Source organism: Pteronotus mesoamericanus, unplaced genomic scaffold, assembly GCF_021234165.1.
Source record: "Pteronotus mesoamericanus isolate MK-2021 breed Mesoamerican mustached bat unplaced genomic scaffold, CSHL_Meso_final contig_202, whole genome shotgun sequence".
NCBI lineage: Eukaryota > Metazoa > Chordata > Mammalia > Chiroptera > Mormoopidae > Pteronotus > Pteronotus mesoamericanus.
The window spans coordinates 7167319-7193698 of record NW_026555086.1 but is presented as its reverse complement, the minus strand read 5'-3'; the positions used below and the strand labels follow the sequence as shown (position 1 = coordinate 7193698).

Genomic DNA, 26380 nt, shown 5'->3' with positions numbered 1-26380 from the left:
TCCCTGCAGACAGTTCTTGCTCTACTCCAGCTCCGGCCCAGGGCTAAACTGGGCAGGCAGGCTCCACCCCTCTGGTGAGGGCTATGGGGAACTTAATCTCAGGGTGGAATGTTAGAAGCCTGCAGTGGTCCCACCCTCAGGCCAGTGGCAGCAGTTGGGCTCCTATATCTTCACTTCTCACACCCACAGAGGCCAGGAAGGCCCCGCCCCCTGTGCTGGGGAGCCCCGCCCCCTATGCCCGGGGGAAGCACCCGGAGGCTGGTCAGGACTTTGCACCTCTGTGCCTTTGCTCAGGCTCCTCCCCTGAAAACTCCTTTCTGCTATAGCCTATTTTATTTTTTTTAAAAACTGTGGAGACTGATGACATTGATTTAATGACAGTTCAGCAACCCACCGTTTGTGTCTGTGCTACAGTGCAACATGACTACCTGATGTGAAATTATCTCCAAGGTAAATTTAAATTCAAAAAAGCAAGATCTAGAATAGCGTGTGGCCATTAATTTTTATTTAATAATGTTTATTAATAGTTTGTGAGTATTTATGTTTATTTAAAGGGGGACACAACTGTGGCTCTGGATAGAGACTCCAGACACTAGTGTCATTAGTCGAGCCACCCGTCTCCAGTACACGTGGGCTCTAGAGCAACGGAAGGAGGAATCCATCTTATTTATTCTTGCATCGCTGGTACTAGTGTCAAGTCTGGTACATAGAAGGTGTCCATAAATGTTTAGTAAGTTGAACTGAATTCAACAGAACATTTAACAAAAGTCCCCAAACTTATTTACCCACCCTCTCTTCTTCCTTTCTTCCTACCTTCCCTCATTCACGCTTCGATAAGTATTCGCTGATGGCCTACCATGGGCCAGATGCTGGATGGTGGTGGTCCTCACCTGGTTTTGCTCCGCTCTGGAATTCCTCCCAGACTTGCATCCTATAGGGGTTCTTCCCTGGGACAGATACTGTGTCTCCAACATGCTGATAGGAAGCTCCACTTCAAACTCTTCCTGAGAGATTTCCCCTCCCCTGGCTATTGGCCCCCTGCCTCTATCTTTGCCTTCAATGGCATGACCAAGAATGCTAAGAGTGCCAGAGAGACCACTGATACACCCTGCTTTCCAAAATTGTCATCTCATGAAGTACCTCACAAAATCCTGTCTACCTGATTATGGCAGATGGTTGCCTTGTGACCCCCAGCAAGCCCACACCAATGCGGAGGCCCCTCCTACAAGACTTATCTTGGCCACGGGGGCAATACAAACAGGATGCAAGCAGAGACTGGAAGAGATACTTGCACATCAGGGCCCACCTGCTAGGAACATGCACTTGGAACTTGGCTGCCCTGGCCACAGGGAGAGGCTCTGTGGAAACAACCCAAGTTGTTCTGGTTGACAGGTCCAGTTGAGCCCCCAGCCAGTACCAACTGCCATCACGCGTGCACCATCTTGTACACTCCAGCCCAGCCGAGCCCCCAGTTCTGTAACCCAGGTAACATCACACAGAGCGGAAGAACCACCCAGCTGATCCCAGCTGACCCGCAGAATCAGGAGAGAGAACAGAATGGTTGATATTTTACATCACTACACCTTGGGGCGGTTTTGTTACCCAGCAATAACTAGCCAAAACATTGGAGAGAGCGGCCCCAGCTGCCTCCTCTTTAATGCAGTCAAGTTCCATGTGGAACCCATCGGGTCCAAATGGGTGGTGTGTTCCTCAGCCTAAGGATCAATAGGGGCCTGGTGTACTGCACCCTGCGGGGCTGGCTGTAGGGGGAGGTGACACTTAGGTTCAGAATGCTAACTCTGGCCAGGCCCTCTAAGGTCACCTGGCGCAGTGCTCCTCTCTCCAGAACACCGCGACCCTTGGGGCATGCAGCGCTGTGACAGAGGAAGCACGAGGCCCCAGGGCACAGAGATATCTTCTAGAGCATTCTCTTTTACTCAAAGATTCTGAAGGGGCAACGACTGGTTTCACAGTGAAGCAATGGTTAGGTTCCACGTAGGAGGGGACATTGGCATGAAGTTTTAAGCCAGAATTCAAAATACATCAAACCCATGTCAATAGGTTGCTCTTTGTGCCAGGGGACCAACTGGCTTTTTCCCAAGGCCCTTGGGGTGTCCCATTTCCAAGTCCCTTAAGGGAGCTTTGGCGGAAAAGCGTGAGTGCCCTGGTCCCCTTGTAACCCTGACCCTACTGTTGGGGAGCCTGGGCTTGGGGAAGGGAAGGGATTTGTCCCAGGTTTCGCAGGGAGACAGTGGCAGAGCTGGGAGCAAACCCAGGCTCCGTGCGTCCCGTCCCACCTTTGCTTGTCACCAACTAACAGTCCCAGCTAGAAAAATTAATTGTCTGAGGCCGACCTCCCAACGGAAAGAGGAACAAAGACACTACCTTTCCTGACGTCTTCACTCCCTTCCAGAGGCTGAAGAACAGGATGATGACAACGACCATGAGGCAGAGCAGGAGCTGCCACTGGGGCAGGCCGATGTCGTGGATCCCGCTGCTCTCGTGAAGGTGCAGGACGCCGCGCCTGCCAGGGGACGGGGGAGGCCGGGGAGCCGCCATCAGTCAGGGAGCACGGCCTGGGGCTTCACCGCGGGCCCATCCCCACAGGTACACGTGAGGGAGACAGGCCGCAGCCCTGCGTCACCTGGGGCTGCTCTGTGCATCGCGGCCCGTGCCCAGCACTGCCCTTCCCAGGGCCAGCAAGGCTCCTGGGAGAGACCCGCTCAGGGCTGCCTTTTCAGCAGGAACAAAAACCTCCCCGTGCCTCCCGCAGGCCTGGTCCTGGACAGTTAAGGACAGGGAGGATCCCGCCCTCATAGTCAGAACGGCGGGGCTCTCGAGGAGCGGCCGGGACACTTCACCCCCCAGGGGACATTGGAAAATTCGGCAATGTCTGGGATGTCTTCCCAGACAAGAACAACGTGGGGAGGGGGGTTGCTACTGGCATCTAGAGAATAGACTAGGGACATACTGCAATGGACAGGACAGCCGTGGACATCAAAGAATTATCTGGTCCAAAACCGCCATGTTGCTGAGGTTAGGGATCTCCGGTCCAGAGGCCGAGACAAGGGTCGACATTTCTCCCATCTGGAATATCTGCTGAAGCTGAAGGTGTGCGCCCATTGTGCCCTAACAAATCCCCTCCTGGGCGTTTACCCCACAGAAATGTGGACATATGGTCTCCAGAAAACACGTTCTAGAACGTTCATAGCAGCGTTATTCACAATCACCCCAATTGCCAAATACTCAAACATGCATCAACAGTAAAATGGATCAATTTCGATATAGTTGTAACATGGAGTATTATACAGCAACAGGCTCGGTGTGGGTGAATCCTCACACGCGCCTTCGCGCACACGGGATTCTATGAGAAAGACATCAGCGTGAAAAGAGCGCTTGCTTTCTGTACGGTCCCATTCAGGCAAAGTAGAGCAATCGGGCAAACTGACCTACGGAGTCAGAAGCCAGGAAAGGTGGACCCTGAATTGGGCTGGGGACCCTGACTGCGAGGGAGGCAGGGGGGCCTCTGGGACACTAGCCGGTTATGTTTCTCAGTCTGGGAGTTTGTTACGTGGCTGTGTTCAGCGTGTGACATTTGTTGAGGTGCCGCCTACTAATATTTACTTCTCTGTAATATGGTACCCTTCAATAAAAACAAACAGGATAAATACACGTGGGGTTCGAGAATATCAGGGCCCGCAGATAACCTACGATGAACAATGGTAAAGAGGGTGGCAGACAAAGCGACAACTGCTCATTAGAATCTACTGAAGTCTGTTAGGGTCCAGCCAAGGCCCCATAAAACCAATCCGTGAACTCGTAGGCCAGGTCCCACGGGAGGGAAGTTCCCCACCACAATCTACACTCTTGCAAGACAAAGAAAGCAGAGTTGTCTCCATGGGGACAGGGGGAGCCCCTCACACACGGTACCTACCTTGTGGAACTTCTGTCCTAGCACTGGAGGCAGCATTAAACCCACAATCACAGTGACACCTGCCAAGGGTTGGGACAATGCGTGGAGCTGCGTGGTACCCGGAACTGGCCTCTGCCCAGTCCTCCTCGGCACCTCACACCCAGAGGCCGCAGTCAGCACACGCTTCCCCACACCCTTCCAGGCCCAGCGCCAATGTCCCCTCCTCCGGGAGGCCTCCATGATCACTCCTGATACACTTCTGTCAACCCTTTCGGTTTGGTGGCTCTTGGCTCATGTCCCAAGCAGGGCCTGCTCCTGCAACGCTAGGGCTGCCTGTACCCACGGCTCTCCTGGGATGAGGAGAGAGATTTCTAGCAACCTTTCTTGCTGGAAGAAAACGAGCCCAGGCTCACCTCCAGGGGAACTGAGAAGGAAAGTGGGTCAGTTTTACACTCTTGTTCTCTTAGCAACCCCGCCCCCGACTTGTAAATCCCTCACCCTTCTGCCCAGTTGTCTCCTGCTGCCCAGGGTGACTGTCCATTCCCCTGCGCGAGTTTAGCTTCCTGAGCCTCACTCTACAGGGTCTGCCCTCAGCCAGGGGTCCTTTTAGATGGTGCCTGGTGAATCGATTCGCACCAGCGTTAAAGGCAACGCAGCTTAATAGTGAGTGCTTCCCTGGAGCACTGCTCTGACCCAAAGGACACATCGATGGCAGACTTTTACACCCTGCAACAGATAAGCTAGAGGAAAGCCATTCTCTCTCTCCCTCCACCCGCTTTCCTTCTCTTCTTTTTCCCCCATCTCCCCAAAGAGAAATACGAGGTCAGGAAAATGTCACCTTGGGGCTTAGCCACAAGAACAGAGTCATCGCTGAGGTTTTAAATAAATGACTGAGATCTGGGCCCCGCTGTCAACCAAGGAAATCAGAGCCCTAGGGAGCGGGGCCTGGGTACCAGCGTCCCCGAAATTCCCCGGGGGTCCTCCAGGCAGGCGGAGCTGAGACCCACCGATCGACAGGCCCACCCCAGTGGCCAGCGTTCTTTAGAGCAAACTGAAGGCTTCCAGGAACTGCCTTTACTTTCCTGACAAAATAGGATCGGCTTTCTGTTCCAGAGGGAAAAAAGGCTGTGAGAGGCTCATAAAATGCGGGCCTGAAATATTTCGGAAGCCTGGGTGCTGGATGAGCCCGCAGAATCCAAGGCGGATGGCCGCCCTCAGTGGAAGCCGTGCATCAGACCCTGGAAGATTCTAGACCTGGGAGGAAAACTTGCACTCGAGCCTGGAAACGTGGCCAGCACAGCCTTGGGCAGGAGTTCAGCTCCGCTCGGGGCAGACGGGGGATGGGGAGCCGCCCTGAGGCTGGGTATGATTCGCCCACGCAGTCACTCATCTGCTCACTCTTTCCAAATCAGTGCCTGCGATTCACGCGAACACAGGGATGTGGCGCAGGGGTGACAGCAGCCGTCAGGACTGCGTCCTGCCTTTCCAGAGCACCAGGCACCTGCCGAGGAGCGAAGGAGTGCCCAGAAAGCGCTGCCAGGGAGTCGCGGGCGGGCTCCATGGAGGAGGGGCCCTTCTCTGGCCTGGGGGAGGACAGGTGAGTTGAGAGGCGATGCGCAGGTGCGGGGGAGGGGGAGGTGGGCCTGCACGCAAGTCAGCAAGTGCGCAGTGCGCGAATGGGAGAGGAGAGCTGCAGGGGAGACCACGGCCCCCCCCCGCGAGGCCCTGCTCCTGGCCCACCTCCCCACGGTCCCCAGGCCAGGTGTCGCAGCTTTAAACGGCTCACCCTGCCTCGGTTTTCCCTGCAATGCGTCTCTGTGTCTGGCCCCTCCTATCCTATCCCTTGGTCAGCTTCCCGCCCTCATGGGCCTTGTCCCGGGCCACGCTCTCTCTTCCTCCGGGACTGTGTAGGAGCCCCGCCCTCCGCCTCCCCACGACTCCCGCCTCTATGTTCCAGTTGGCCCCTTACACCAGTCTGTGCCACTGGGGGAGCCCCTGACCGATCGGGGGCTCTGTTCTAACCTTGTCACCCTCCTGCCCCCAAATCCCTCAGAGGCCCCTCGCACTTAAACATTGGTTCTCACTGGAGGCATTGCTGGCTTGGCCTCCCAGGGACACATGGCACTGTCTGGAGGCACCTCTGCGGGGCGGGGGTGCTGTTGGCATCTAGTGGTCAGAGGCTGGGATGCTGCTGAACATCCAAAATGCACAGGACATGAAATTATCCAGCCCCAGATGTCAAGTCTCGAGATTGTGAAATCCTGGTCGAAAGCATGAAAACGTAAGCCTTCCCGAATCCGAAGCCTTTCACAATGGCCCTGTGAACCTCTGCCTCACCGCGCCCTGCCCCCGGCTCCTGGCAATGGCCTGCCACTTGTCATTCCGTAATCACAGGAAGCTCTCGTCACTTTGGGCCTTGGGACTTTATGTTTCTTTTCACCTAGAACACATTTCCCAGCTTGATTTTTCTGCCTGGCAAACTTATTCTGCTAGTCTCAAAAAAAATGATGTCCTGACTTTGGCCCCCTTTCCTGTCGGGGAAGAGAGAGAGGGAGGGAAGGGAGAGGGCGAGACAGGGAGAGAGGAAGGAGAAAAGGGAAGGGCAGGGAAAGAGGGGGGGAGGAGAGAGGGGAGAGTGGCAGGCGCTGAACATATCAAAAAAGACAGAGAACCAGAATCAGGTACCAAGCTCATCTACCTTAATTCGGCTTCTTCCCTTTGCTTTATGGGCTAAGTATGAATGCCTCTAGCATCCAATCGGAAGGCTGAAATGCCCCTAACAGGCCCAGGGAACCCCACAGGCAGGTGACGTCCGGCTTCAGGGCCGCAGTGGCTGTTGCGATGTTGTGTGGGTGAACCGGCTGACTCCCACCATAAGGAATGCACACGCGGCCTCCTCTCCCCAGCAGGCCCAAGCCTTGGGCTGGACACACATAGCTCGGGTTTGCTGGAGTTTCCCCAGCAACCTAATGAAAATGAATCCCGGTGACGCATACGGTCCAGGCTCTCCGAAGTCCACGGGCCAAATGGGCTCAGTTTTTCACTTGACATTTAAGTGCAGGGTGTCGGTGGTGGGGTGGAGGGGGAGTTCTCCTCCCGCCAGGATCAGGCAGGGGTAGAGGTTCTCTACGGCCGGGGCACGTTGACCAAGCGCGCCCTTGTACAGATACGGCTCCTGAGCATCGGGGTTGCTTTGAGCTGCTCGCTGTTCGGCGTCAGGCCTGGAGCCTGGAGAGAATAGCGGTTTTGTTCCCTTGAATGATACGTTCAATCCGTCAGCTTAAATGAGTACAAGATGGTAACAGAATTGGCCAGCAGGCTCTGAGGAAGGAGAAACCGCTAACCTCCTCAGTGTTGGCACTCGGAGTCCTACTTGCTGGGTCCCCAGACTGAGACAGGATGGCTTTTAAAGTACAAACATTTGGATAATGGGGCCATGTGCCTGCCATTAAAAGAAAAACTCAGAGGCAGCCCGTGACTCAGGGACTTCGGAGCTCATGAAAGCAGGTTCCAGGTGGGAACGTGGGGCTTGGGGTGGACTCCTGAACACCCGGACGGACTCCTGCACACCTGTCCCCAGGACACCCCAAGCAGATGTGGACAGGAAGAGGAGAAAGACGGGGGTGGGGGAGACCTGTGGGCGGGGGCGGGGGGGAGCGTCTCAACTCAGCAGCCAGGGTTCTGCTGCTGGCTCTGCCTCTTATCGGGACACTGAGCCTTCACGACCTTAGCTATAAAATGGGAGTGACCTCCACCGACGTGAACTGTGATGACTGTATGGGACTTGGATGGGAAGGGATACTTGGCGCCTGACTCCTGGTGACTATGAAGCTTAGGGGAGGAGCAGGGCTTAAAAAGAGAGCAGAGCGGAGGGGAGGGGCGGGAAAGGGAAAGGAGGGGAGGAGAGAGGAACGCGCTGCTACAATGAGCCTTGGGCTCTGCTCCCCACTCCCACTCCCAGCCCGTCAGCCCCGCGCATAAGGATGTCATCTTTTCCCACCACATTCTGCTCACAGCTGAGCCTGGAGGAAGTTTAGGGCTGTGATTAAAGTGTGTAAGCAGCGTCTGGAAACTCAGCTCGCCTCTCCCTCCTGCTGGGCGTCTGGGCTGGGGCGGACCTGCTGGCCCTTAAGACGGCAGAGGAGGAATCAAATAATAACTGGACTGGAGGCAAGGCTGTCCTTTTCCATTTCACTTGTAAGGACAAAGTTCGCCACGAGCAGAAAGGAGAAGTCGGGCTTTTCCCTTCACCAGGCAATGATAACAGGGCAAGCGTGGAATCAATCACACGTTATCAGCAGCCCCCTCTCCCCCTCGTCCAAACCACAGGAAGGCCTAAAACCTCTGCCCACATGCTCTCCAAAGGTTCTGGCATTTTCTGTGGCAATGCTCCTCCGGAGAGAGTGGAGGAGGCTGTAGATTTCCCATGACACGACACTGTGGGGCCGTCAGCCTGACCCCCGCAAGAATCTCATTTTGTCTGAGGTGGGACAGTGCAGGGGCCAAGCCAGGGGCTCCCAACCTTGGCTGGCTATTAGAATCTCAGAGGAACTCTTAACACAATCGCCCTGGCTGACTTCATCAGTTCTCAGGACACCTCCTCATAGAAGCCCTCCCTGACTCCCTTTACCCCCACAATCACTTGCTCCCACCTACCTGGTTTTTGTTCCTTAAGGGCACTTCCACTCCCCCGAATGCATTTTATTTCCTCAATGGCATGTCCACTCTCTAAAACATTCTTGCTTCTTTACCTGATCCCTCAGGTATTGTCTCTCCACGCCCCCTCTCCTGTGCCTGAACACACTCTCGTCCCGGTCCCTTGCCCACGGCTGAATCCTCAGCTCCAGCCCCGGGTCAGCACACCTTACAAGTGATGACTGGCATGGCTCCTGTGGCTCTCCTTAGCGCTTGGCTCAGGGCTGCCCAGCACAGGCCTCAGGGTGCCCGCGCGTCAGGACGGGGTGGAGGACTTACTCGTAGAACTCTGCTGCCGGTGTGAACTTGTACTTGGAGTACTTGGTGTGGTTGCCCAGCACGGAGGCGTTGAGGAGCTTGGGGTCCGTGCAGTTGGGGCTGTTCCAGGCGTGGCCACAGTTGGTCCAGGGCAGGGTGAAGGTGAACGAGGAGAAGAGGTAGTAGAGGGACCAGGCGATGATGACATTGTAGTAGAAGCCAACGTAGAGGGCGATGAGGATCACAGCGTAGCCGACTCCTGGGTGGGGGCAGAGGGGTGAAGCAGGGCTTCCCTGGGCCCAGCCCAGAGCCAGGTTTCTTCGGGGTGGGGGAGGTGCGGGTGGGTGGGGCGACTCCAACCACTGCACCACCCGACCGCACACCTCTCTTTTTCTGTAGCCAATTGCCAGAGCCCCCCCTGTGTCTCCTAGGCACCTGCCATGCCTTTGCCCAAGAGCTCTCCCTCGCCACTGCAGTCCCCCCTCTGCCCACACGTCGGGCAGGCCAGGTGAGCCACGACCTGAGTGTCCCCGGGGAGCAGCAGGGTCAGGCATTGGAGCACAAGTAGCCCAGCTCCCTCGCTTTGAGCAGGATGACAGTGAGCCGTGTTACCTCTCTCTGCCAGTGGCGCCGAGCCCCTGGCCCATGGGGGAGCTGGCTCGTTGGCTGCCTCCTCTTCCCTCTCCCCTACTGGTGTTTCCCGGGATCACCTGCCCCCCAAATAACTCCTTCCATTGAAATCCTTGTCTCAGAACCTGCTTCTGGGGAACCCCAAACAAGCCCGCCCTGCTCAGAACTTCCGCCCCGTGTTTCCTCAGGGTCCTATTTTCGAGCACCTGCTTCGTGTGCCAATCTCATCTTCCTGGCTGCATCAGAAGCTCCTTTAGGGCGAGTTCTACAGCTTTTGCCTGCAGTAGGCATATTTTTTGCCTGCTCAGCATGGCTTTAAGAGAGTGGCCTCACGTATTCTTACCACCTAAGTAAGGCTTGAATGAGGCTAATCCCTCACTTCCCTCATCTGCTGTAGGCACATGACTCAGGCTCAGCCAATCAGAGCTCTGCTTCCCCACAGCCACAGTGATTGGTTGATAAATAAGCATGTGTCTCAAGTCGAACCAATGAGAGTCCTTTCTGGGACCTTTAATGAAGCAGTGGTGATATAAGAGGTTTCTGTTTTATTTTGTCTTTGTTAAATTTGGTAGGATTTAATCTTGTTGCTGATGGCCAGATTTGCTAGCACCTGAAGAGACTGTACCTGAGACGGAAGCTGACGCTGACCAAAACAGGCTGGAGAAGGATGGCGAGAGTTTCCAAATAACATTTTTCAAGAACCTGGCTCAAGGGCCCTGGCCAGTTGGCTCAGTTGGTTAGAATATTGTCCTAATATGCCAACATCTCAGGTTTGATCCCTAGTCAGGGCACATTCAAGAATCAACCAATGAATGCCATCAATAAGCGAAACAAGAAATCCATGTTTCTCTCTTTCTCTCTGCCCCCTTCTTCTCTCTAAAAATCAATTTTAAGAAAAGAACATGTATCAAGCTGTACCTAAAGCTAGCAGGAAATTCCTGATCCTTGGACTTTATCATAGCATAGCCAATGAATTCTCTTTTATATTCAAGCCACTTTGAATGGGATTTCTGGAAATAAAAAAATAGTTCCTAGCTAATACACTGACACCTTACAGCCTCTTGTACCAGCTGGTAGCTACCGAAGGACTGGGCGCGTGGGAGGTGCTCAGGGGACACGTGCCAGCTGAGAAGAGGCTCAGCAGACTCACATAGGTGCTCAGTGTCCCCTGGGCCCAGCTCCCTAAACAGTGCTTGGGAGACACTAATTCTTACTCCACGTCCTTCTCACGGCTGTAAAGGGGCCAAGAAATGGCAGCTGCTCTGGCCAGTTCCTCCAGATGCGCCCTAAGCCCCAAATGCAAGCAGGCTTCCTCTCATATCCCAGCTGTGATCGATTAGTTGTGGCTCTTGTATTAAGGATTGTGAGGCAGCTTCCTGGCTGAGCCTGGACTGATCTATGATCTATTTATCATGCCTGCCATGGGAGCAAGAGGGGCGAGGGGTGGTACGGGCGCTGGGTACTTCTGACGCTCTGTATTCCCCACAGAAAACAGACACCCTCTGGGCACTCGGCTGTAGAGCCTGGACTGGAAAGTCGAGTTTCCAGACTTTCTAGGCTAAAGCGATTCGTGAAGCACCAAAGTCTCTCCATGTACCTTTGAGTAGGGGACTACCTCAGATGCCACCTTCGAAGCAGGTTCTCCAGGGGCCCATGGAAGTCTCTCTGGACAAACTTTGGCCCCCCAGGCCCATGCTTTACCTTTGAAGAACGGGCAGATCTTCCACACCGTGGCTGCCCCTTCCCGGTTGAACTGGCCCAGCGCCAGCTCCATGTAGAAGAGGGGCATCCCAGCGATAATGAGGAACAGCGTGTAGGGGATCAGGAAGGCACCTGGGGGACACAGAGGCAGAGTGTGACCCCCGGACCCCTGCCCAGCCTGGGCCTGCCCCGCACAGTGCTGGTGGGTCCAGGGGGACCAGAGCCACGAGGGTCCTCATTCCCCTGCTTGCCCCCTGCTTTGCAAGGGGTAGTTCAAGGCAGGTAAACAGAGTTACACAGAACAGTTACTACAAATAACCAGGACAGCCATAATGGTAGTAGTAGTAGTAATAATCATAATAACAAGGCTCTGTAATCAGTTTACTAAATCTGGGTCGATCAAAGCCACCTAGGTGTGGTTCTTGCAGGCTTCTCTTAGTCTTTGATACGCAAGCACACAAGGACAGTCACAGGTAAGTGTGTACTGAGGGTGTTTAAATACAGACCTTCCTTCCCTGAGTGCCCACTCTGGGAATGCCGAGCGCCCCAAGCCCCTCCTTTCACAGGTAAGAAAGCCGAGACCAGAGACGGAGAGAGAGTGCCCAAAGTGACGTTGGACCGAGTATCTCACTTTGCTCATATCTCTATCATTTTAAGGTCCCATGGGGCTTTCCCAAACACAGTCTCATCAGACTCTCCTCAGTCCCACAACATAATCAGTCAGACAGGGTCGTTATGTCCCCTCGCGGGAACCCGAGGGCAGAGACGGGGATCCAGTGGGTCCTGTTTGCACTGCTGGTACGTGACTGAAGCAGGAATCAAACCAGGGCAGTGGAAGGTGAATAGGTGCTGGAGCACAGAGGCCAGAGGCTCCCGACTCTGACCAGGGAAGGTGCCCACGCAGAGACTAGAGGGGTCCCCTGGCAACAGGCAGCAACCGATCCCTGAGGGAATTACTGGTGGAATGAGATCCATCTGCGATCGAGGCTGGGGTGAGCTTAGCGGGCTCTGACTCACTGGGTGACTCTCTGGGATATGGGATCGTCAGCCTGGGCTGCTGACATGACCACCGTAAGATGCTAACTCCTGCTCCTGACGTCGCGGGGAGGGCGTGGCCAGGCCAGACGCACACTCCTCGCACCGATGACCTTTGGCCGAGATGCTGTAACCTTGGAAACCAAACACCCTCTGCCCTGTCCACATCAGCAAAGTGCAGAAACTGGGAAATATTTAATGATGGCAACATTAGAACTATAACGTCTCCTACTGGGTTCCGGGCACTTTGCATGCGATGTCTCATTTAATCGTCACGGCAACCTTAAAATGGAAAAACTGTTACGACCTCCATTTTGTAGATGTGAAAAATGAGGCCCCAAGCTGGCAGAGAACCGTAGCCACCACAGAACACACAGGGTCAAACCCACTGTGCTCCTCAAACTCCAAGTTCTCCGCTTTTTTCCCAGGAAGCCCCGGTCCCTTGGGGACAAAGCCTGGAGCGCTCTGAGACCCAGGGCCTCCGGTGGCAGCAGACTCGCTGCGGGGTGGGCGGCGGGGGAGCGAGTATGCGCCAGGCAGGGCGCTGGCCTCTGGATATCTGCGCTCCCATTCGCCCCCCAGAAATCACCCGAGGGAGCAACCACTATACCCATTTTTCAGAGGAGGAAACTGAGGCTTGGGGAAGTTAAATGACATGACCGGCCTCACCCAAGTGGTAAGGGATGGGGCTGCGATTCAGACCCAGGTCTGCCAGAGCTTCAGAGCCATTCTCAATGGATTCTGCAGATTCCAGAACATTCCAGCCTAGATGAAGGACAGAGTCTTGGGGGGCAGGGGTGTTCTGAAACTGGGGATGTGGGTGGGCCCAGCTAAGCCACCTCATGTGGTGGTTGTAGGCTTGTCTAATGCTCCAGCCCGGACTCCTTTGAAACAGCCACATGCCAGTCTCTCTCTTCTTCTCCCCATTTCCTGCTTCCAATCTCCACCCTTGTCCCCCTCCCGCACAGACAGGGCTGCTCTGGCACCTGAACCCACGTCTGTCTGTTAGGTAGGATAGGCGGCAAGCCAAGGCAGGGAGGAGGAGGGAGACCCTCTGGACCCAGCAGTCCTGAGCCGGGGTCAGTAACATTGTAAGGCATTCCCAACAACGCAAGCAAAACTACGATAGTGCGGGTGTGTGGGGGGTGGGGAACCCTTGAAAGTCTGTGTGTATCTTCTCCGCTTCCTGGAAAGAGGAAAACCTTGAGACTGTGCATTCATCCCCAGGCCTGGAAGAGGGAAGGGGAGGGGTCCACAGTGCCCAAAGATACAGCCCATGAAACAACTATGGTTATTGCCTGCCTCCTGTTATGTTCACAAAATGAACACATGGAGTCTGGAGGGAGACAAGGATTCGGGCTGACAGCTACCGACCGACACACGCCTACATTGGTAGTCACGTCTCCGCAGGGCGGCGGGGCCGGGGGTGGGGGGCGGGGGGACTAGCACCATTTTTACCCCCATCCATGTGTAACTCCCTAGCCCCCATCCCCAAAACCATGTAAGTCTTTAGAACTAAGGCCTCGCTCTCTTGGGCCTCTGCCCCCCACCCTGCCCCAGCTCCGGCCACCCTTGCATCTGCTCTCCCATTAGAACTTACCACTAATAAACTTTGCTTGCACGCTCGGAAGCTTGCGGATCTGTAATTCTTTACTGCGTCCGCAAGAACCGAGTTTCTCCTGTAACATTAGTTGGTGCCGGGAGGGACTGTGCCTCTCAGATCTCACCCTTTTTGTCTCCAGCCCTTTGGAACGCAGTGAGTGCGGTCTCTCGCCTTTGAGGTAAGGGAGGTGCTGCGCTGTGGGGGTGCAGTATTCAAACGGGCTAGGCTTGTGATTGGAGGTAGAAATAAGGAAATCCGGAATGAGTGCTCGGGTTCCGCCCGGGGTCCGAAAACAAAAGAGGCACTTTCTCCCTCTGGCCCTGGGTCTCGGGGCCACCCTGAGTGAGCGGGCCCGGCGGAGGTGTTTGAGGTCCGTCCCTAAGCTGCGCAGGGGCCTTGTAGGGAGCTCCCATCACCCACCACATGGACTCCTTAGCCTTTTCTGCCTCGAAACTTGACCAAAAGAAAAGTCAGTTTAGATCATCGGCGTGTTGTAAGCTTGCAGTATCTCTCTCTCCCAGGTCGCCTCTTGCAGCATCTTCCACCCCTAGCTGGCTTCTTGCCACATCTCTCTTATCTAGCACTTCAATTCGCATCCAAATCCCTCTTGCAGTAGCTGCAAGGAGAGGCAATGTTCCCTTTACCAGGTGAATGTCTTGCTCTCTCCCTCTCGAGAAATTGCCTCACCCCACCCCATGGGCCCGGGTTGAGCATTAAAAGCCACAAGGGCACTTGCCCCAAAGACACTGTGAGAGGATAAGCTGGGATTGCGACCGGGACTGAACGCTAGGAAACCTGCCAGCCACAAGCAGAAGTCCACGCAGCAAGAGGCACACGGTAAAAGCACCCTCCCCTCCCTGCGGCGCATTCCCCACTTAGGGTTCGTTCTCGAGAGGAGGAACCAAGGTTTTAGCTTTCAGCGGGAAGTGCTGGCTTTTCCAGGTTCTTTTCTCTTATTTGTGCCTTTTCTTCACTTAAACTTGCTTCATTCATAAGTTTCCCTCTTTTTTATTTCATAATACACTCCTTAGGTCAAATGTTTGGCACGCTAATCAGGCTTAAGTTTGAGAAGGCTTGTGCTTGTTTTAGAATGTTGTGTATGTAAGATGCAGAAGGATGTGTGAGTTGCAGAAGGATGTGTGAGTTGTGGATGACCTGTGCCAGTTGAAGAGGGATTGTGAAGGCGGAAGGAACAGAAAAAGAAAGAATTAGGAACGTGAGGAGAAAGAAAGAATTAAAGTGAAGGATTGTGAAAGTGAAGGGTAAGAAGGAATAAAGGAAAGAAATTCATTATGGGAAGGAAGGACATTGCAATAGGTAACTCAAGAAGGAAAATGGAAGTGGAAAAAGAAATAAGAAGGAAAAATAAGCATACACGTCTTTGAAACACTGTAGATTCTAGACCTAGGAGCTACTAGGTCCTGGGAACAGTAGGTAATTAACCCGCTGCTCAAACTCACTACAGGCTGCAGGAACGGCAGCGTGCCTGCCTCTCCAACGCAGAGGGATAAGGGCGACACTTTAAAACTCAGGCCGGTTTTTCAGCCGCCATGTAAGGCCTGAGCCTGATATCTCAGTTGTGTGTTTTTTTTTTTCCTCTCCAGCCTCTTTCCTGAGCAGGGCAAGAGGAGGGGTCGGGGTACTGAAAGCCACTTTAAGGGTGGAACAAGCCACTTCCCAGCTCACTCCCAGGGAATGGCTGCCCCTGTTTAACCCCTCAGCTCCCCGCTAAGGCTTCTCAGCTCCCAGAAGGACGCAGGAACTACTAAGACTCTTTCTTACCCCCTAGAAGAGGGGTCGGCAGTCTAGTCTACCACCTGTGTTCCTTTGCCAGGCTTATGCCAAGAAACCGCAGCTTACAGCACTCTCCCCACTTTTCTAGATGGGGAATAAAGAGTCCATTCCTGCTGGTACCCCCTTAAGACATATCCTATCTAATGGGTCAAGCTTGATCCTCAAAACCTAAAGAAAGACCGACTGATCTTTTCTTGTAACACAGCTTGGCCCCAATATCAGCTAGGGGACGGGGAGGTTTGGCCACTCTATGGGACCCTAAACTATAACAGAATTCTACAACGCAATCTCTTTTGCAAACGCCTAGGCAGGTGGTCAGAAATCCCTAGATACAGGCATTTTTAGCCATCACACTAAGTTTTTACATAATTATTCACTTAAAACTACCCCTGAGAGATAATTACCATTAATCCCATTTCACAGACAAGAAAACTGAGGCTTAGAAAGGTCAAGTTGCTTGTCCAAATTATTAAGGATGCTGCTTGGCTTCAAACCTGGATCTCTCTGAGCCCTGCTCTGCCTGGTGGTACCCGTTACTCCCGTTGGGGGCTTGGGGCCAGGAAGTAGGGAAAATACATGTACTAAACTGTTTAATAGGCCCAGAGTTGGAAGTCAGTGGTTCCAGGGACTATGGGGAAGGAAAAGCCAAGGTCACGGCTCCAGCCTTGGCACTGTGGTTTGCCCCTGGCGATCCCTACAGCTCAGGGTAGCACTGCCAACAGGTTGTAAATGGCCCTGTTTAAACTCATCCCCTGCTGGGCGGGCTGGGAGTCCCAGAGAAGGGAGAGGGAGGGGGATGAGGGCACACCAGCCCGAGCTCTTCTCCCCGACAGGACGGCGCGTGGTGTGGGTCAGCTACAGCTTCAGGTGGCAACAGGCCGAGGACATGTGGGAATGGCGAAGAGGCTGAGTTTGAATGAAAGCCAGAAAGCTTCCAAGTGGCCGGTGCCTCCTTCTAAAAGAGGACACCGACCAGCAAGCTGGCCCACACCCCATTGCAGAAGGTGCTAGATAGAGGAAGCCAGGGCAGAGCTGAAGATGGATCAGCTGAGGAGGCCTCTCTTGAAAACAGCCCTGAAGCAGCTCCCAGGAAACTGAGGCTGGATTGCACACATTCTAGAAGGCACCGCCTTGCAAGGCCCGCAACTGTCACATTCCCACAGCCTGGCTACATCCCCATGTGGGGTGGTGCCCACAGCAGCCAGCCTCCCGCGGGGCCTGAGAGATGCAGTCCTGGCTGGGGAATGTTCTGGCTGTACAGGTGCTGGGGATGAGGAAAGCCCTAGAGAAACGCAGGCTCGGCCGCACCTCTGGAGGGTTTCAGCTCCTGGGAGTCTCTGACATGTAGACACAGCCACAGAGCATGCCTCTACCTATTCTTGCTAAGAGACATGTACCCTCTGCACACTGACACACTCACAGAGGCACGAGGAAAACACCTGACACTGTGCAAGGAACTCCGACCAGCTTGGGTGCATTTAGTAAGGGAAGCAGCTATCCGTCACCCCTAGCCCAGCATGTGCTGCCTGCGCCCCACTATTAGAGAGGAAGCCTGCTGGTCAATGAGGGGTTCTGGAATTCTCTGCAAACGCCAAGTCTCAGGAAGGAAAGGCCGGCAGCTGCCCAGTTCTGGGTGGGTGTGCTGGAGCAGAGCGGAGGCGGGTGAGGGGGTCCCCAGGAATGGGAGGGGATGTCCGCAGGGGGTGTATAGCAGGAGGGAGTGTGGCCCAAGCCGCTGGGGAGCTGAGGGCAGGAGGAGGGCGTGTGACCAGGGAGGGGTGGCAGGAAGGAGAGGACGGTCCCCTGAGACCTAGCTGGACCAGCTTGCCAGACCCTTGAGGGCCTGATTCCACAGCCAAATGGCAGCCACGCCCTGGTGCATTGAGGAGCAAACTCCCACAGAACTGTTCCGCGGTCACCAGAGCCCCAGCAAAACCTCGGTCAACGCCCAGGACGGCTGATTTGTCCCTCTTCCCCGGGCCTCCCCGGGGCACTGGCAACGTCAGGTGCAAGGGGAGTGAGACAACAGGAGAAGGCGGAGTGGCTCCCTCCAGCCCCCGGGCACCTGCGGGGCAAGGACAGTGGCCTGCGCGGAGATCGACAGTGCGCATGTCCGCAGATCTAAAGCAGTCACGTCAGGCTACAGCTGCTACAGACACGTTCTGTCTTCCTACCTGGGCAACCAAACCTTCCAGTCGCCTCGGTGCCCGTGGAGAATTCATGTTCGGAGCCCTCAGTGCTCTGTGCTCTGGGTGCTCTGCGCTGGAAAGTGGCGGCGTGGCGAGCCCTGCTGGCCCCGCTCCCCCTCCTTTGCCCCACCCCGAGCTCTATCCAGACGTGCCCTGCGTCTTAGGTCCGTGCACAGCCTCTGCGGAGAGTGGGCCCGGCCCCACCTTGGGCCTGGGGCTGAGCCCATGTCCAGCACAGCCCTTAGGACAGAGGAAGGGACCAAGGAAAAGGCCCACGCAGACCCGGAGGGGTTGGGGTGCCCGGCAGGGGGTGGGGGCTGGGAGGCAGCATCCTGGGTGGGTGGCCGCTCGGCCCTGATCCCCGTGAGGAGAGAAGGAGGGCGGAACGGGGCTCCCTGCAGCACAGGGCCCAGGGCAGACCCCCTGTGACGTAAAAGTAAATAGATACATATTTGGTCTCTGCTCTGTGTTTCTGACACAGAACTAAAACCCTTGTACTCTCCCGAGTGATGGGGTAAGAGCAGCGTCTTGCACAGGGTTCCTAAGTCCCTTGGCATTTTCTGGGTGATGGGAGTGTCATTTGTCCTAGCGTAGTGACTCGGTGGGCTCCTGGATGTTGGCTGGTCACCGGAAGGACCAACAATGATGAGAAGTTTGAAGCTTTCGGCCACTCCCCTTCTCTGGGGAGGGCAGGGGGCTGGCAACTGAGTTACTACTGACCACGCCTATGTGACAGAGCCACCACAGAGACCCCTGCGCTACAGAGTTTGGAGAACTTCCAGGTGGTGAACAGACCCCCGTGTCAGGAGGTGACGAACCCCAGCTCTGTGGGGACAGAAGCTCCTGTACTTTGGATCCGTCCAAACCTCACTCTGCGCACCCCTTTATCTGGCTGCTCCTCTATGTCCTATATAATAAACAGGTAAAGGTAAACAGGTGCTTCCCCGGTTCTATGAGCTGTTTGCACAAACGGTCAAACCTGAGACAGGAGGGCGGGAAGCCCTGACTTACAGCCGGTTAGTCAGGCGCACAGGTGACAACGGGGGACTTGCAACGGCATCTGAAGTGTGGGTGGTTTAGGAGGGTCTGCATTAACAGCAGGTAGACAGTGTCAGACATGAACTGTAGACCATCCAGCCCGTGTCTGGAGAGCAGGGAAATGGTCCGTGTGGGGGACACCCCCCCGCATTAGGGTCAGAAGAATATAAAGCGAGCCGATTTTCCTCTTACCCCCTCGCCTGGATCTCCTGACAGCTCTGGCCGCCTGGGCCTGTTATGTATGGCTGTGCGGCCTTGAGTAAAACTGCAACCTCTCTGAGCCCAAGTCTCCTCTTTGTCAGCAGAGATGGTAACACCTGCGTCGCTGGCTTGCTGTGATCATTAGAGACAAGAGAGGTCAAGGACCTGCACTTAGTAGGCGCTCTGTAAATGGGAATGACGTCCTGCTGTCACACGTGTGAGTGGGCGGGACACACCCAACTCTGTAGCCCGGCAGTCACAGCCGACTGAGGGTCGTCCTAGCGCATAGCCATGAACGCCTGCCGGGGGCCCGCAAGCGCAAAGGACCTGGAGGCAGTCTCTTGGGCTCTGCATGCCGCTGTCCCCAGGGAGGCTTGCACCCAGATATGCTGCTGACCACAAGCAAGTGCAGAGCCCAGGATTCCCCGGGGCCACCTCCACCCACCCCCTGGTCCAAAGGGGCCCCGCGGTGCCACCCGAGTGCCACCTTTAGGAATGAGGAGCTGTCCCCTCAGAGGGGACTGCTCAGGCCTCAGCTGAAGAAAGCCCCCTGAATCAAGGCCCGATCCCTTTCCCAGGGAAGCTGGCCTCCAGGGACCATCGACCCGGGACATACAGCCCCGCCCCTCACCCCAACTCAGGGCAAGTCTCGGGGGCCCTCATCGCCTCCGGGCCTGAGATCAGCGGAGGCCTTGCTGGACCTGGAAGCCCGACCACTCTGTCTGGCTTCCTCCCTCCCTCCGTCCTACCCCCTGCAGCCTCACCCCCTTTCGGCCCCGCGGAGCCATGACAACAAAACAAGTCAGTCTTTTCCCAAAGCGACCCTTTGCGGCTGGGCGCCAGGCACAAGGTCCCCCTCTGAGTCCTTGCCGGTTAGACAGCTGGCTCCCCGTGGCTTTTTCTGTCGGGAAACGCCCCAGTTCTTATACCAAACCAAGCCCAGATTGTTCAAGTTCGTCATTCCAGAGCCACGTGGTGCCAACTCATGTCCCCTCCTCCAGACCGATCTTCTCCTCGGGGCCTCCACAGCGACCGCGAGGCCTGACCGCTGGCCCCAGGGTCCCTACCACCTCAGCCCAGGGCGGGTCTCACATCGTGCACTCCTTCCCCGGGCCTGACGGGGACCGGCCGGGAGCCTCTGCCTCGTTCCTGCTGCTCCAGAGCAAGTGCCACACAGAGCGATGACAGCAGGCTGGTTGGGGCTCCACAAGGGGTCGCCCCCTTACCTTCACTTTGGGTCCTCCCAGCTGACCCCGGCCTTAGCTCTGAGACCTGGGACAGCCCTGGCGCAGGAACACTCACTCCCCAATGGCCTGACCCTTCCTCTAAGGAGGGGGACCGGGGGGCGGCCGGGAAGCGAGTGTTGGGGCTGCCCCTCTTCGTGCGACCACTCCGCCCACTGTCGGCCTGGCAGAGCCTGGGCTGGGTTTCTGTTGACAGCGGCCCAAAGGTTCTGCTCTCCCACCTGCTCCCTCCTGGTCTCTTTAAAAGGAACAAACGAGAGGGTGTGTGGGAGGCTCAGAGCGACAGGACAGACGGACTATAACCCGCAAAGCACAGAGCAGGGCCTCACCTCCCTCATTTAGGGTCTCACACGTCCCGTAACAGGGTCTGCGCTGACACCAGCTTCTACGTTTTCTGCAATAGGCCATGAGCGCCCTAAAGGCAGGGCTTGCCTTTTGCTCATCTCGATGTTCCGGGCATAGGATGGGCCTTTTGTAGGTGCTTTTTGGTTCAATAAATGGATGCCGGCAGCGACTTCCACGCAGCTAGTGGAAGCTCTGGGGACTTTGTCCACTCATGCTGTGACCTGGCCCTTACTTGGGCAGTTGGGTTTGGGACTGCAGGGCAGTATGTGACATTTATCCCCGTGAAATTCCATCTTGCTGGAAAAGGCCCCTTCTGGGGCCAGCTCAGAGCAAGGGACCAAATCGTGCAGGTGACTTCAGCCCCAGGTCTCTGCCCCAGCCCCCAGGGAGCGCCCACTCCTGCAAACTTGTCAACAGCAGGGCCACACCGACTGGCTGGCTCGTGGGCGCCTGAGCTGAGCCTGGCCCGGCAAGCGTGGGGTGCAGACAGCGCCCTCACAGCCGGGCTGGGTGTGGGGGCACCGGGTTTGCAGGCTCCTGCCCTTTGCACCAGCCACCCAGCCTCAGCAACCCAGCTATTTTGGCCCAGAGGGTTCCTAAAGGGCTGTGGGTAGCCGAGACCTGGAGCTTCCTTGGGGAACCCTATTTGGGACCCAGAACCACATGGGGCCCCATGAGCATGAGGAAAAGGTTGACCCCCATTCTCCGGGTGAGGAAACGACAGCAACACAAGGCTGGGCTGTCGGAATGGAGGGCCGCGCGGCTCTTCATTCTCGGTCCCAGGCACAAGGGTGACCATGTCCACCGATTTCCTCTTACAATCAGCTCTGCTCCCTCCAAAGTCAGTGCCCTGTGCTACGCCTGGGCCTAACCTGTGGTTAGAAACCATTGGGCAACACCCCTAATAGCGACAACTTCATCCGTTGGCCCCCCCTGATGTGCCGGGCTCTGCTTTGAGCTCTCTGCGTGCACACTCTCTGTGATGTTATACCATCCTGCAGGAAGGCACAATTACTCTCCTTTTCTGCTCAAGGAAACAGAGGTCCAGAGAGGACAAGTGACTTGTCCAAGGCCACGTTTTCTGGAAACGTCGGGCCTGGATTCAAACTCGGGTCTGTCGGGACCTAAAGAGCTGTCAGCATGACACGTCGCAGACAAAAGCATCTATTTGCAAAGGACAACTTGCAGGGGCCCCTTCCATGGCCAGGAGGCAGGTGTGGGGACCCAGTCGAGTGGCCCACTCCTCTTCAGGAGCCAGCACAGGCCAGGCTCAAGACCACAGGTGCAGAGGGACAATCCAGAAACCTGGAAACCTACTGGGCACTGCCTCCCTGGATGAGAAGGTTCTGCATAAAGCCAACCCTGGAATCTTCGAGAGTGGCGTTCCCCCCGGAAGCCCCCCACACTCATGCACCCCAGGATCTGCCTGCAGGAGGATAATCAGGGAGGCTGGTCTTTTCCAGCGAGTCATTCAGGAAATGTTAGCCAAGGGCCTACACTAGCAACATCTCTATTATTTCAAAACAGCCTCCAGCAGGAACGAGTAGACTTGGAGGTTACGGTGTTCATTCTGACACCAGAAGAACACATAGGCGGTTAGATAACTGGGTGGTGAGCCCTGGTTTGCGTGCAGCGCTGGGCCAGGACAGGGCCGGATTGTGGGGGTCCTCTGAGCTCACCTCCAGCTGCAGCGGGGAATTTGGGCTCAGAGAGAGGCTGCACCACGCCCAGGTTTAACAAGCTGGGATTCAAACTCAGATCTCTGGGCTGCTTCCTCAATTCCGGGATCCCCGCCTGCCAGCCCACTTGCCCACCTCTGGGGCAGGTTTCAGAATTACTAAGTGACAACTGATCCACAAGGAGCAACCGGGAGCTCTCAGCAGAGATTAAGCCCAGGAGGGGCCTGTTGAGCATCGCCTGAACAGGGTAGGGGTGGGGGGCGGGGAGGCATCAGCTACCGAAGGAGCTGCCCTGGACTCTGACCGGCGCCGCCCAGCTGTGGTGTGCCAACCGTGGGCCCCCCGGCCACAGATGGAAAGCCACTGCCAATACCTCCCCACCCTTAGCCTGGCGTTCAAGGTCTCCATGGCTGGGCCTCAACCTGTCTCTCCACCCTTATCTCTCTCAGCTTGCCCTTCAGCCTGCTCTCCTAGTCTGTGATGTGATCCCAGGCGCATTCCTGAACAACTAGAATATCTCCTTCCCCCGCCCCCCGACCCCAGGCCTGTCCGTGCCCCTCCCATCCCTGGGAGCTGAGCTCCGACCTCAGCCCCCCACCTCTGGTTTTTCCTAAGCCACGCTCACCACCCTGCCTCCGTTTCACAGCTCATCCTAACGATGCCAAGAAGGAGCAGCAGCCGCTGGCACGAAGGCCATCCTCCATGCCAGCCTCCCCATGGGCACACTTTGTCCTCACAGTGAGCCTCGGAGCTGAATGTCATTCTTTAAAGCCATTTGACAGATGAGGAAACTGAGGCTTGCAGAGTCACCCACAGTCCTGCTGCTGGAAGCTGGAATCCAGGCTCCTGCTCTCCAGGCTGCCAGCCCCAGCCCCACCCCCGGCCCTAGTTACCCCCAGGCGTCCTGCTGTGTCTGGTGAGGGACCAAGCCTTTGAGGGCTCTGGCCATTTCATGAATATATGCAGCCCTTAGAAGTTTGCCGGGCACCTTCTACCACATTCCTAGGATCTAGACCTTATCTTGAGCATTAGAAACACAGGCATGAAAAGCCACATTCCCGGCTCTCAAGGCGCCCCAGGCTGTTCAGGAGACAGACTCCCGAAGAGACACATGGGTCCAAACAGCCCAAGGTGGGCTCTGTGCAGGACTGGCAAGCTTAGGGGAGGGGGTTTCCAGGCAACTTCGCTTAAGAATTAGAACCTGTGCTAGGTTTGCTCCGTTTTGTGCCCCGGGCACCTGGGATGTCACCTGGCATACAGCACACACTCTGCCTGTGTTCGTGGCGAGGGCCAAGGGCATGTGGAGCCAGGGATACACCAAGATACCCATCTAGCTGATGTGTCTGATTGGCCACCTGGGGTGCTTTTAGTTTCAACACTTGCGACAATGGAAATGACTTGTTAGCAGCATGACTTAGGTGACTAAAACTCCTGGCAGGCAGATGGGGTGGTTAGTATGTCTAGATGACCCCGGCAGAGCCGCCATTGGGCCTCACACGGAGAAGAACCTGGTCAATAACACTGATCAATGAGCGGACCTTCCGCTGGCTATCGACAAGCAGCCTCGGTCAGTCACTGAGGACATGCTGGACGGCATGGCCTAGGGTCTTTCAGTCCATCTTTCATTCATCACCTCCCTGTTAAAATAACATCGAATCTGCATTGCCTCCCTTCTTGGGTCTGAAGGGCCATAATGCTCTGTCCTGACCAGAAGCCCTTGAGAAGCCGCAGCCGCCAAACACGGAGAAGTCGGACCTCTGTCTGGATCATGCAGCCCATTTCTCACCCAGAACGAGAAGCAAGTGTCCAGTGCGCACAGAGGAGCAAAGAGCTGGGTCCCAGGCCCTGACGCCCAGTTCCAAACCCACTCCCTGTCTGTCTCTGACCCCTGAGGTCCCGAGCCAAAGGCTCTGCCAGGCAGGATGGTCCAGGGGGTAGAGCGGTTTCCGGAGCTGGGCCCCCGCCCCTCCACCAACTTCTGCCTCTAGCTTATTCTTCGCTGGGCTCTCCACAGGGCACCCCTTAGCTCATCCCAGGAAAAGGGGCAGGACCGAGTGGTTTGGGCACCCAGGAGCAAAGGCCCTGGGGACGGAGCTAGGGCCTTAGAGCCCAGAATCCTGTCCCCTGGGCCACTTTGCCCGGGGCTCTGATGCTTGGTGGGGCTGTGGTTGGTCTCTGAAGCTCTTGTCCCAGGGCAGGTAGGGAATGTTACCCACCTGGAGAGGGGGGAGATAGCCTAATTGCTATTTCCAGGCCCCTGTCCCCCTCTACCCTGCCACGTGGCCAGGACCCCAGGAGGCGGAGGGTACGTCCCAATCACCCAGGCCCCCTACCTCCAGAACCAGGCCAGCTCTTGGGACCTGCTGACCAAGTCCACCCAGCTTGTGGGTTCTGGCCTCTCTGGCAAAACATCAGCTGGGAGTGGAGTTCCCTCTGACACCAGCTTCTCTTTGCCTGTCTCTGTCCCCGGAGCACAGGGCTTCCCAAGTGTCGTCAGCAAACCCAAGTCTTCTATCAAGTGTAGTGGTGCTGGATCTAGGGACACTGTGTGCCTGGTTGTCACCTCCTGTGCACTTCTGGCGCCCCTTCCTGAGCTCTCCAAATCTCCACCTCCCTTCCCGTGGACCATCAAAGGGCAGGGGTCCTCACCCACCCTGGTGCCGGTTTCCCCCTCACCCCTTCCACCCATGCGACCCTCACTGTCCAAGTTCATGCCTCGATTTTCCTCTTCCACCGTGGACGCCAATGCCATTTCCATGAGCCCTGTCCAGACCCTTCCTGCTCCCCAGACTTGCCCGTGGGCTTCCTCTTCTCCTCCGTGTGTACCCCATCTCCTCTCCCCGTCACTGCCGCGGACAGGTAGCCTCCCAAATCCAAACCCCCAGCTCATCCGGGGACTCACCGCCGCCGTTCTTGTAGCAGAGGTAAGGGAAGCGCCACACGTTGGCCAGGTCCACCGCGAAGCCGACCACTGAGAGCAGGAAGTCAATCTTTCTGCCCCAGGTCTCCCGGGGCTGCTCGTCCCTACCCCGGGGCGCCAGGAGGCACTGGACACCGTTGCGCTCCTTCACTACCAACAGCTCCGCAGCTTTGCGCGCCGGCAGGGGCTGCTCGGACTCGGAGTCCGTCCCGCTATTCTCCGGCTGCACCTGCCGGTTCATCCGTGCCAGAAGCATGGGTGCGGTTGGCGGGAGGGACGTCCGCGGTACTGGGAGCGCGCCGAGGCTCTGTTTGGATAGAAGGAAAAGATGTGGTCACTAGGCATTCCACCCTGGTTGCACCTCCAGAAGCCTCCCGAGAACGCCGGGGATACCTCGGTCAGCGCGCGCTGAGCGGACGCAGTCCTCAGAAAAGGGCGCGCGTCTGTTGGAACAATTTGGAAACAGAGGTAGTGGCGCGCTGGACTGTGACGGAACTTAGAGGCGGAGACCTCTCCTGCCCGCCCTGTAGGTCGGGCTTGGGACCTGGCAGCCCTTCCCTCATTTGGCCGCTCCCTCTCAGTCCCAAATGACGGGGTTTGGACACGCCAAGGCGGAGGCTTCCCAGGGCGGTGGCCAGCCCGGTGCAGCTGGCTGCCCTTTCCCCTCAACAGCCCCAGAAACCTCCCCGGACACGCACACCTCTGCACGTCATACTCGCTAGCACTCTAGCTCTGCGCGCCCCAGCCTGGGTCTTCCCGACCCATCCAGCCGGGTCCCACACGCAGGGCGCACTCACATGTCCCGCAGCAACGGGATCCCGGATGCCGTGCGCCCTGCAAGCCCGGAACCCGCCTCGCCTGGCTCGGCTGTGGGGCGCGGGCTGGGGCCAAGTTCCGTCGCGTGGCGTCCGGGCTCACCCCGAGGAGCGCTGGTGGCGCGGGGTGGCCCGCGGGGCACGGGCTGGTTGGTTCTGGCCGCGCCGGACCGGGGCCGGGCTGGTAATGTAGCCTGCGCCCCAGGTAACGCGCCGATTGCATTAACCCAGCGCCGGACCCGCTCCGTCTGGAGCCTGTTAGCACTAATGGAGAGTGACAGCGGCCGGGAATGGGCGGGGGCGGGGGCGGGGGCGCGGCG

General features: G+C 56.6%; 1 protein-coding gene across 1 annotated transcript in view; it reads right to left on the bottom strand.

Annotated features, from left to right (window-relative positions):
- The window catches only part of SLC6A2 (solute carrier family 6 member 2), a 39823-nt gene extending 14131 nt beyond the window's left edge, over positions 1-25692 (bottom strand). Inside the window, exons 1-5 of the mRNA XM_054570248.1 lie at positions 25639-25692; positions 25228-25552; positions 11198-11329; positions 8888-9125; positions 2386-2524 (exon numbers count right to left, since the gene is read on the bottom strand). Of these exons, the coding sequence (XP_054426223.1) occupies positions 2386-2524; positions 8888-9125; positions 11198-11329; positions 25228-25501 (783 nt within the window). The 5' untranslated portion in view covers positions 25502-25552; positions 25639-25692. The remainder of the gene's footprint in view (positions 1-2385; positions 2525-8887; positions 9126-11197; positions 11330-25227; positions 25553-25638) is intronic.
- Positions 25693-26380: the final 688 nt, after the last annotated feature.